Source organism: Mytilus edulis, chromosome 1 (genome assembly GCF_963676685.1).
Source record: "Mytilus edulis chromosome 1, xbMytEdul2.2, whole genome shotgun sequence".
NCBI lineage: Eukaryota > Metazoa > Mollusca > Bivalvia > Mytilida > Mytilidae > Mytilus > Mytilus edulis.
Window position 1 is genome coordinate 45462172 of NC_092344.1, and position 13228 is coordinate 45475399.

Consider the following 13228-nt stretch of genomic DNA (forward strand, 5'->3'; position numbering starts at 1 on the left):
GGTGTGAATTATTTTTGAGGACACAGTTCACTAAGATATCATAATGGTTGTATGGTCTGTGCTGTTGTTAACTGTATTTGTTGTTAGTCATTCCTTTGCGGATAACTTCAATAATAAGAAATGCCAACCTGGTAAATATTTTTTTTTAAATTTTAATCAAGAAAATGAAAAAAGATGTCACCATCAATTACAATAATTCTAAATCGTATAAATCGTAAATATCAAGTATTTCCTTTACTGATCTATACTTATGTTAAATTTGCCGTTCGTGTCGAATAAGTAGTCGAATTTTATTTAAAGGTGTGACCTTTCACGGCGATACAGCTGACAAAATTTTAGAACTACTTTCCAATAGTGGTGGTAGTAAACAAAACAGGAAGTCCAATAACAGCAATGAAAAACCGGAAAAAGATAAAGGACCATGTTCAGGTAACACTATTTTTGGAAACTTCATGATACTTAAAAATAAACCAGAAAAAAATGAATTTACGACTGTTACGTGTAGTTTGACGTTTCACTCGACTGTAGGCGGTCCTCGGTGCATGCCGAGTGGTTTAGATACTCCAACTACTGTAGCACCAGCCAGTCAACACAGAGTTAGAATCCCGCTTAACTCCAATCTTAATTGACTAGGATTGTCAGTTTTTCTACAGAAGGTTGGCTGTACTCCCCGGGCACTCCGGCATCCTCTATAAATAGAAACTGACCGCCACGACATAGTAAAATAGTGATAAAAGTACATTTTATCAGAGCCGGTTCTATTATCCGTATTTGTCGTAACTTACGTAACGATAGAGATACATGTGTATGTAAATGCAATACAATATGACTAAGATAGTGGTAATTTCATTTTATCTGGGTAATGTTTCGTACACATGATCTTTCCTATAAATCTGAGACTACTTTGTGTTGTAGTAGTCTCAGTATAAATACATAACCATAGCACTCATTTGGGTTGAACAATTAGTACCAATTGTAATACTCACTATATGACTCAAAGTAATTCTTTCCTGAGTAATATTATTCGTGACTAAAAACAAAAACTATCATAGTTGTTTACCCATTTATAATTTGATACTTTTATTTTGTTTTTATGATTCTAAAATTTGTCAAAAAAAGCAGTGATGAATGAGAATATGTAGTCAATCTTTCGATTTAACATTTTAATATTATAGCCAGTAGTATACGTAATATCATAATCATTTATACGCACCCGTAGGCGGGCTTCACCTGTATCCTAAACAAAAAAAAGATTGACATCACACTAAACTCCGAAACATATTAAGATGAATCCCCATCCCCAAAATAAACAAGAAAAACATTAAAAACTAACAAAGGTTTATGACTTGAGACAGTCTTAAAAATGCGACGTGAATAAACATGATTTATTGGATTCCTATTCTCCCCTTTATATCAACCCAATGTAGAATAAACATTAAGCAATACGCACACTAAAACTAAACTTAAAGAAACACAAGTCCGATGATAGAATAGGTGTCGGAAGAAACTGGGCAAAATGACAATGATATATAGATACACAAAGGACTACTAGCAGTTTCTGATGTGCAAGCTTTAGACCTCAATTATACCTATTAATATTATGTATATATTATTATGAAAATAAGGAGATTAATTGTCAATCAGACAACTATCCGTCATAGTTTAAATGAGCTTGCTTTAAGCAACCGTACGGCATTAAAAAAACAACCCATACCGTGTAGAAATATATCTTAAAAAACTTAAAAAATCAAAGGCATCGTCATAAATAAAATTATATAAAACAATTCAATTTAGAAAACTTTCCTTTGCGGATAACTTCAATGATAAGAAATGCCAGTCTGGTTAACTATTTTTTCTAAACTTTAATCAAGAAAATGTATTTTATGTCGCGTTAAATTATAATTCGTTTTACTGAATGATAGGAATACAAACTTATTTAAAATATCGATAATATATTGTAAAAAAAATATTACATGATATTTGATATGTCCTAGAAATTTCAGTTTCATGGAAAATTCTTTTAATTCTGCGAACTATCTTGTATATAAAAAAAGAAGATGTGGCATGATTGCCAATGAGACAACTATCCACAAAAGACCAAAATGACACAAACATTAACAATTATAGGTCACCGTACGGCCTTCAACAATGAGCAAAGCCCATACCGCATATAGTCAGCTATAAAAGGCCCCGATAAGACAATGTAAAACAATTCAAGCGAGAAAACTAACGGCCTTATTTATGTAAAAAAATGAAATTGTACCTGCTTGTAATAGAATTTAATAAAGATGTCACCATCAATTACAATAATTCTAAATCGTATAAATCGTAAATATCAAGTATTTCCTTTACTGATCTATACTTATGTTAAATTTGCCATTCGTGTCGAATAAGTAGTCGAATTTTATTTAAAGGTGTGACCTTTCACGGCGATACAGCTGACAAAATTTTAGAACTACTTTCCAATAGTGGTGGTAGTAAACAAAACAGGAAGTCCAATAACAGCAATGAAAAACCGGAAAAAGATAAAGGACCATGTTCAGGTAACACTATTTTTGGAAACTTCATGATACTTAAACAAAAACTAGAAAAAAATGAATTTACGACTGTTACGTGTAGTTTGACGTTTCACTCGGCTGTAGGAGGGGCTCGGTTGCCGAGTGGTCTAGGTAATCCAACTACTGTAGCACTGGCCAGAACACAGAGCTAGAATCCCTCTTTATAATTTGATATTTTTATTTTGTTTGGTGATTTTAAAATTTGCAAAAAAAAACAGATGAGTGTTGAATGAGATTATGTAGACGATTTTTCGATTTTGCATTTTTAAAATACTATAGCTAGTAGTATAGTTTTTTACGCAATATTATTATCATTTACATGTTTTGGAGTTTAGTGTGACGTTCATTTCCATTGCACTAGACGTATACATTTTGTATAGTGTCCAGCTTATGGTCGCCTCCGGGTGCGAAAAACTATTAGAATATCGAAAAGATTTAAGATTGAATAGATAAATTGAAATTAAATTAATTATATATCTGTTAAAATGTATTAAATGTATGGACAATTCAGCAAATTCTACATAGTACATTAATTGTAGTCAAAAGACCATCGGATTGTGGTGACTTGGAGAAATCTACGTGTAAAAGTGGAATTTACAAGATCTACCCTGAAAAAACTTCCACTTTCGACGTCTTCTGTGAAATGGAGAAGCATGGCGGGGGCTGGACAGTGAGTATTCATTAAATCAAACGTTTTGTTTTCAAAGCAAATCAACCTGGTTCCAAGTTCAAGATATACTGAATACCCTATGGAAATTTTGTTACGAATTTGACAAAAAAAGGTGCAAAAATACCAAGATCAACAGCATAAAAACAAATAAAAATCAAATGCAGTATAGAACTTTATTTGAATTTAAAAGTAGGAAATATGCAATTAGGAATGTTTATTAGAGAGGTTAAAGTGGTAAAGGGGGGCTGGGTTTGTGTGTGTTATAAAACGAACGTGATTGCTAATATCGAAAAAAAAAAACGGAGTCAGCATTCGCTATAGATTAAAACAAAAAAACAATACAAAGGTGTTCAGTCAGGATTATTATAAACAACGGAAAGATAACAGATGAACACAAAGGCGAAGTCTGCAAATGGCAGGTAGAGTAATACCTTAGTCGTAATTAATAAACAAATTAAATATTATACATACGAAAGACCGATGGTCTGTTATGTGTACCATGTGTAAATGCATCAATCAACAAGTCTTTCGAAAAGGTCATATAGATATGGAACTCTCAAAATATAAAATATTCGAAATACCGAACTCCAAAGAAAAATTCAAAACGGAAATTCTTTTAATTTCCATTTAAGTCAAACAGACTTAAAAGGAAATTTTGCTTTAAAAAATGATAACAGCAGTTTGTTTATTCAGGTTTCTCATTAAATGAGAAAGTATAATATAATGATGAATCCACCGGTTTTAACTGAAGAAGTTCTTATTAAAAAGAGAATAACATGTGTCATAGGAGTGCAAACATAATAATAATAAAATGTTCAAAGGTTCAGGAAAACACGGAAATTAATTTATTTTAAACATATTTTATTTCAAAAAATCATGTACGTGACATACACATATAAATACAGTGATACAATAATACTAAGGGATTCGGAAACAAGGTTTCCCTTATATTAATCCGTCTCCCTGTAAAAAAAAAGATAAAGGGAAATAACTGCAAATAAAAAAGTAGATTTTTTTTCGTCAGATCTTTCCCATAAATATATGTACCGGCGGCGGAGTGTGTTTACATGACTTTGTCAAGACTGTCTCACCCAATTACGATTCTATTCATGCACGAAGGACGCTATAAGCCAAATCGCTTCGAATCTACCAAAAATTGTTGCACTTGTTTAAACACGAATAGATTTTCCTCTTGATTGAGGTTATTGCGGCCAAATAAGAGTGTTTCTATATTGTATGGAAATGGAAATTTTTCTATCGTACGTTTTCGGACACTCGAGAAGAAAATGCTTACTGCTCTCGAATCTACCACAGGTACAGTTTTTACTTTCTACAAGATTTCTCTTAAATAAATGTTCGTTCAGATTGCTACAATCCATCCGAAGTCTAGCATGAAGTATCTGACCTTTCCTGTCTCCATAAAAATAATAATTTGGTCTTTCCTTTACATTTTGATTAAGGTAACGTTTAAGTGTAAACTTAGATGGACGTAATCTGATATCGTCCGGAATAGCATTCCAGGATCGAATAACTGAGGGAAGAAAAGATTTCTAGTAAAATGCAGTTCTACACTTTATATATTGGGTGTCATTCGTTCGTCTTGTGTCATAATTATGAATATTAAACAATTGTTGAGGGATAATATCGCTTAAATAATCAGGGGTCTTATTATGAAACATTTCATGAAATTTTACTATTTTGTGTTTTTCACGTCTTTCTGATAGTAACTCCCATCCAGTTTCGTCGTATAATTTATTTATGGACGATAACTTAGTACCACCAGTAACTATCCTAGCCGCTTCAAGTTGCATATTTTCTAGTTTATCACTTAAATAGTCTGGAATGTTGTCCCAAATAATATCTGTATATTCAAATAAAGGCCGGATAAAACTTAAATATATAGTTTGTAAATACTTTCTTTTCAATTTGAATTTCAAGGCACGATATAAAATAAATCTAGGTGTTATCTTTTCAATTATTGTATTGACATGAGAATGCCATGAACCATCCTCATGAAAAATTAAACCAAGGTGTTTAAGGCTTTCTACTTCTGAAATCATATCATCATTTATATAAAGAGGTGGTTGATGGGGTTTTACTGATTTCTTGGAAATTGTCATAGCTTCTGTCTTTTTTGCATTAAAGTTTACTAGCCATTGAACTGACCAATTGTTGATAGTCTCTATGTCAGAATTAAGTTTGCTCGCTGCTGCATATTCATCTTCAACTACTATGAAAAGGGAAGTATCGTCAGCATATATTTTTATATTACAGTCTATGTCGTTTACAATGTCATTTATATATTATACTAAAAAAAGTAAGGAGCCTAATATTGATCCTTGAGGGACGCCAGCATATACACCAAAAGTATTCGAGGATTGACCTGAAATAACAACTTTTTGTTTTCGATTTGATAAATAGCTCATAAACCACTTTAATAGGTTTCCTCTTATACCAATATTTTTAAGTTTATAAATTAGACCTTCATGCCAGACTCGATCGAAAGCACGACTTATATCAAAAAAGACAATACGAATCTCTTTTCCTGCGTCAAGAGCTTTGCCAAATAAATCTGTTATGTGTAAGAGTTGGTTAATTGTAGAATCTCCAGGCATGAAACCTGACTGGGCACTTGTTTTTATAACCTGACTGGGCACTTATTATTATATTATGTTTTGTTAAAAAGTTAAAGAAATGCTTAAAAACACAACGTTCCATACTCTTACCAATGATCGACAAAAGTGTCCACTCTTGCTGGAAATTAATTTCAACCAAAATGCTGTAAAATAATGGAAAAAATATATAAATAACCTTCAGTTATTTTTGTTTCACGACCTTTCGTTTAATTTGATTTGTAGGTATTCCAGCGAAGGATGAATGGTAAAATCAATTTCTTTAGAAAATGGGAATCGTATAAAACTGGATTTGGAAATTTGAATGGAGAACATTGGTTAGGTAATAACAATATTGCAAAATAATTTTGCTTTTTTGAATGTTCAATATTTTTTTCTTCCTCTTTCATCACTCACCAAAGAATTTGATAAAATATCAAGTCTTACAATACATAATAAATTAAGATAATTTCACCGAAGTCTGTTTAATTTCTTTCATTTACGATACGAAGGTTTGAAAAATATAGCTGTACCTTAAGAATTCGTATTACTAACAGGATAGCATATATTTTTTGACGGTAATGTTGTTAATAGATGTAGAGCTCGGCAATTAAGAAACGATCCATTTACACTTATTTGTTCTTTACATAAATAGATTTTTAGGGAATAGGGATACTATTTGATTAAACATTATAGTAAGATATTTGAAATTTTTGAGTTTTGTCAGTGGGTGTAAGACGACATCTTTATCCAAAATTGGAGGTTAACTAGATTGATATTATTTTTCCATCTATTAAGCTCTTAAAAGCTTATACTAATGTGTGGTGTTTGTTTTGCTCGGCTCTGAAAGGCACATTTTTAGTATCTTTGGTGGAAAATTGTCTTATTTGTAATAATATTCCTTATTCTAATTCAATTTTATTTTTCAAGCTAATTTGATTAAAACACCTTATTTCATTCCAATCTTTTAAAACCTTGAATTTACAGTGAAAAATGAATTATTTTACAGGAAATGAACACTTGCATAAGCTGACTTCACACGGAAAGTACTCGCTTCGGATAGACATGTCAGACTTCAAAAACAACCACAGACATGCTGTATATAACAAATTCTTTGTTGGAAGTGAAAGCGCAGGATATAAATTAGACGTCACTGGCTACTCGGGTGATGCAGGTGAGATAAACCTATCAAATTGAATATTAATACTACTAAAACACAAACTCTAGACTTTGACCGTTCTTCCGTTTCGTTCCGTCTAACAAGTATATTCCTTCAGGGAATTTTTCAGTCCAACAAGTATATTCCGTCACGGATTTGTTCAGTATTACAGGACAGAATGACTTCATATTTGACGAACAGCTTGGCAGTTGCGAAAGTTCTGGTAAAACACATGTGCAAGTGCCTGTGGTTATCTCTTTGTTCTTGAGAATTCGGTCTTGATGACATATTTTTTATAGTCGCAGTTAATCGCGTTTAAAACTTTTAAAGTGTTGGTGATTAAACGCTTGGTCTAGTGTATAAACACTTGTATTTTGTTAAAATTTGTAGATACTATTTAAAAAAAACCTTTAAAATATTTGAATCATTTGTCTCTCTCTATGGCGTTCACGTCATATATCCTTTTATCCACGAAAAACCCGGTCGTATAACTGTGAGTTAGGGAGGTCGTGTGCCAAATACAAGTCCGAGTCTGTAGTATTGTTATTTTTTAACATAACAATATCTTTATTGCATATTTGCTGTTACGTCTTAATTATTGGTATTTGCTGCTACTCCGCTATGATAGTTATCAAAGGTACCAGGATTATAATTTAATACGCCAGACGCGCGTTTCGTCTACTTAAGACTCATCAGTGACGCTCATGTCAAAATATTTAAAATGCCAAACAAATACAAAGTTGAAGAGCATTGAGGACCCAAAAATTCCTAAAAGTTGTGCCAAATACTGCTAAGGTAATCTACTCCTGGGCATAAGTCATTTAAGTACGAAGTTGAAGAGCATTGAGGATCCAAAATTTCAAAAAGTTGTGCCAAATACGGCTAAGGTAATCTATTCCTGGGATAAAAAAAATCCTTAGTTTTTCGAAAAAGGAGTAGGTTCAGTAAGACCCCTTTTTGGCCCCAAAATATAGCAGTTTTACAAAATTGTTAAAATGTAAACCTTTAGTTATTTATTGGACAGTAGAATGCTTCTGCTACATAAATATGGGCTGTTTTTGACAATACAATGCACATATATCCGGTACTAGCACCATTAAGTCATGCCAAATTACTGAAATCCTCATAATTCTAGCATTTTAGTTAAATTTTAGACGGTTTTCGTGTAAAACGAAAGTGGCCGCATTCGTGTTCATCCTTAATATTGAAATGTAAGTTGTATTTTATGATAATACATAACATATATAAAGATTGAGGATGAACACGGATGCGGCCACTTTCATTTTTACCAAAAACCATCTGAAAAGTGACATTTTCCGGCATATTAGGTAGAATTTTCATATTTGAGCTTGAATCGGATCGTTTTTAATGACCAAATCTGTTAAAATCTTTCACATAAACTAATTAATTCAAATAGAATAGACACTTAAGTGTTTAAAAAGTGGTCAAAATCATTCGTCAGATGAACCTGAAATTTGAGGCCAAAATCGGTCCTTACCGGACCTACTCCTTTAAAGTTTTGTAAACAGGAAATTTATAAAAAAAAAAAAATACCACATAATTGATATTCATGTAAACACCGAAGTGCTGACTACTGGGCTGGTGATACCCTCGGGGACGAAACGTCCACCAGCAGTGGCATCGACCCAGTGGTGTAAATAGTTATCAAAGGTACCAGGATTATAATTTAATACGCCAGACGCGCGTTTCGTCTACATAATGAACGTGATATTAAGAATGAAAATAAAAATAACCTCATTTCTGTGTCAGAATAATGTGTCCACCTTTACGATAACATGTCTTCCTGCAGACTGTTTCCTTTGTTTCAAACAAGTTGAAAATCAGGCTAAGATGTTGATCAAGTTCAAAACAGGGTTCATGGCTAATATAACAGTATCGTCTTAATAATCATGTAATATTTGTCACTGGAAGTTAAACATCATGTGATCTTTATCGTAATCTATTTATCCCGTAGATATAACAATATTATTCAATTTTATATATCAATTTACTAAACCACAGTTGGTATATTAAACTTCTAGGTGATTCTATGGCGGTGCATCAAAATGGAAAGAAATTTACAACGATTGATAAAGATCAAGACGCACATGGCGAAAACTGCGCTAAATATTATAAGGGTGGCTGGTGGTATGGCGCCTGTCACCAATGCAACTTGAATGGCCTTTATCTGAAAGGAAGCAGCACGTATGGTGAAGGGATTAACTGGTATACATGGAAGGGTCTTAAATACTCACTAAAGACAACAACTATGATGATTCGAAGATCATAAACTGATATACCTAATTCAAGAAAAATAAAGAGAACATATGATGATCGAAGTTTTTGTTGTAATTAATTAGATAAATTTGAAGTCATTCAAGCATACATTTTAGCAGTTGAAAAGGTCTTCGTACTTAGTTAGATCAACATTGTTGTCCTCTTAAACCGTTATAACTGTTTATCGCCATTTATGTTTTGTGATTATGACTTTATTGTTATTGGCATAGATCTAATACAATATTCCATCATGTATCTATTGATATTACGGAATCTTCATTTGGACGGTTATCTCAAACCCTACACTTATTCATGTTGCGCGTACAAATACCACATATAATGGTTGCATACGTTAATTAGGTTAATTTGTAATCACCTAAGCAACACGACGGGTGCCACATGTGGAGCAGGATCTGCTTACCCTTCCCGAGCACCTGAGATCCCCCCTAGTTTTTGGTGGGGTTCGTGTTGTTTATTGTCTAGTTTTCTAGGTTGTGTCATGTGTATTAGTAATTGTTTGTCTGTTTGTCTTTTTCATTTTTAGCCATGGCGTTGTCAGTTTATTTTCGATTTATGAGTTTGACTGTCCCTCTGGTATCTTTCGTCCCTCTTTTTTAAGCTTGTATGCTTTAGAATTTCTTTTGTCTTTTATTCTTTCCATATCTAAATCTTGTTAATCCTTTTTCATTATAAAAGAAACCCGATTAAGTTATTATGAAAATAAGAAGATGTGGTATGATAGCCAAAGACGTTAATTTCTGTGTCATTTGGTCTCTTGTGTCCTGTCCTTTTTCCTTTATTGTGACATTATTGAATGCGACTTATCACAGAACTTGCACTTATCATGCATGAAATACACGAATAAATTGGAAGTACAGAAGAACAAACTGATGGTGATTATGGGAGAGAGAGAAAACAAAACAAAACATACACAAAGAACAGCATATAAACACAAAAAGTGTGTCGCGTTTATGGAAAAGGATAAAAAAAATGCTTATAAGGACAATTATATGAAAGCTTTTCGGAGATCGATACATGTGATATACGTCATTTTGCTTCTGGTGTATAGTTGTCTAATTTACAATCTTATCACCTTTTTTTATTTTAATGCTGTAGAGTAGCTTAGATAACAAAATGCTTTAGTTTATAAATTTTGGCAGAAATATGAATGTGGAAAGTCCAATAACTGTGGAACGACGAATTTCAATGTGGACAATTTAATATAAATACAAGTTTTGAAAGTGACAATGAATATTATCCTAGTAAAAGATTATTTTCAATGTCTAAAGAATCGTCGTTGAAAAATCGGAGAAATTAAGACTTTACTCTGGTGTAGGTAAAAGTTTATTTTCTTCTTCTGAAGAATCAGATGCAGATGTCCCTGATGTAAACATCAATGATGTAGAATTTGTGCCTGACATTTGTTGGTGACCTTAGAAATAATAATATTGAAAATATTATAGATGGTGGTGAAAATGTTAATACGAGATCTAATAAAAACGAGGTAAATATAAAACTTTGAATTTATTTGGATTAGAAAAAATTCTAACAGATGATGAACTATAGAATTTTGTTAAAATTCAGGTTTATTGCCTAAAACTGTAAAATGTGATCAATGTGGAGATACTCTAAGTTAAGTATACAAAATTATTCGTAGTGGAAGAAAAAGACAACAGTTTAGATTCCAGTATAATAAAAGAAAGTGTAAACGGACAAAAAAATCCATATTCCTTTGCGTAAAAATACATGGTTTGAAAATGCATTTATGATTCTTTACGTAAAAGCTTATTACTTGTATACTGTTTTGTTCACAAATTTCCATATTATTTAGCTATCGGCGAAACTTCTATTTTTTCACAACTGACTCAGACAACGAAGTACAAAGTAATTTGAAAAAAAGAAAATTAGAAAGTTCAAAAGAAACTGTAAATGACTATTTAAATTATTGTCGAGAAATTTGTTGCTATGTAGTTGACAATATCAAGCCACAGAAAATTGGAGGACCCAGTTTAATGGTTGAAATAGATGAAGCTAAATTTGGAAAAAGAAAGTACAATAGAGGGAGAGTTGTGGACAGAAATTGGGTTCTAGGTGGAATTTGTAGAAAGACCAAAGAAATGTTTCTTATGAAAGTGGAAAAGAGAGATAAAGATACTCTAATTCCAATCATAGAACAACATGTTGAAAAGGGAAGTACAATAATAACTGAATGTTGGGCGTCTTATAAATGTTTAGGAAAACTAGGATATCAACACCAAACAGTTAACCACTCTGAAAACTTTGTTGATCCAACTAGTGGTGCATGCACTAACTTAAGTTGAGAATAGGTGGTGGTGCATCAAACGACAACTGCCAACCACACATACAAGATCTAAAACTTTTGATAAACATTTGATGGAATATATGTGGAGAACATTATATTCGGATAAAACATCACTTTTTGACAGTTTCATTCAGGACATGTGTAAAGTTGTAAAGTTCGTTGATTTGAGATCAATTATTGCACAATATAAATGAATTAATAATAAATTATAGTTCTAATTTTGTTTCATTTTTTCATATTAAATGTTATGACACATATACCTGTTCCAAGAAGTGACGCCCCCTATATCTGTTTGACACCCCCATTTTTCTTAAATCTTACTTAATACCTTGAAAAATAAATATACTAGTATTATTGTTGCACATTAAATATATATCAATTTAATTATATTTTTACAAAGTTTTGGGTGGGGTAGCCATATGGAACTCTTACCGGTTTTTTTTTATCTTACCATTCAGGTAGAATTCACTTCGTTTTTGTTGGTATCTGGATTAACCATTGCAGAATTTTTCAAATCAGAAGTTTTCTTTAAATTTATACAATAATTTGAAATGGTTTGACTTCTTCATCAGTCGATATAAACATTGTCAGGGTATTTTTGTTTACTTTTATCGGACCGATAACACCCCGTAGACTATGAAACAAAAATTCAGAAAACAAACAAAATTTCAAAGCTTTTGCATTAGTCTCAGCAAAGGTGAATGGTTTCGGAAGTAAAAGTCTCAGAGTATATTGAAAAATAATCATTGATCTGTTGATTAAAGTTCCATAACTCTTGTTCAACAATTTTTTTTTCATCGAAAGTGAACTTTCTTTCACACTTTCTCAATACAAGTTTCATGATAATTAATCAAAGCATTTTGTAATTTCTAACGTCAGTTGAACGGACGTACATTGGGACAACGGCAATACTCTACCGTACTTCGTCATGAAAGAGGGGTAAACAATACCAGAGGGACATTCAAACTCATAGATCGAAAATAAACTGACAACGCCATAGCTAAAAAGACAAAGACAAAAACAAACAGACAAATAATAATAGAACATAAGACATAACTTATAGAAAAAAAAAGACTAAGCAAGACTAAAGACACGAACCCAACAAAAATCAAAGGTTCATCTCAGGTATTCAGGAAAGGTAAGCAGATCCTGCTCTACATATGGCATCCGTCATGTTGCTCATGCTATATAAACCCGGTAAATATTCCTCAGAAATATTCTAATACGATAGGTCACATTCGTGAAAAGGGAACGGATTATAGTTACGACATTAGGAACATGTCCGATATTTGTGAAACAGATACTCCATAACGATCAATGTATTTTAAAAAATATCGAATTAGTTATGGTATTCATCAAGGGTCATATAAAATTACAATACAGCCTCCACACCTTCCTTTACCTTAATAGTTACAGAAGAGTACAAATAGTTACCATAATACAGTTATTTAAATCGATAATTTTAAGATATACTAGTATATCAGATACCTTGTAAAGTCTTTGTTATAATTTTTCATCGGTTCACCTTGTAAAGTCTTTATTATTATTTTTCATCGGTTCAAACAAGGTTTAATTGTAGAATGGACATTTACCGTCTTACCTGACTGACTCTTTGTTGTATATAAATTA

At 32.1% G+C, this 13228-nt stretch overlaps 1 protein-coding gene across 1 annotated transcript; it reads left to right on the plus strand.

The window, feature by feature from the left end:
* Nucleotides 1-9334, plus strand: LOC139483326 (microfibril-associated glycoprotein 4-like). Its single transcript, XM_071267352.1, has 7 exons — nucleotides 1-131; nucleotides 301-429; nucleotides 2415-2543; nucleotides 3098-3228; nucleotides 6087-6183; nucleotides 6850-7014; nucleotides 9042-9334. Exons 1-7 carry the CDS (start codon nucleotides 44-46, stop codon nucleotides 9287-9289), a joined length of 987 nt encoding a protein of 328 aa, XP_071123453.1. The 5' UTR covers nucleotides 1-43; the 3' UTR covers nucleotides 9290-9334.
* Nucleotides 9335-13228: the final 3894 nt, after the last annotated feature.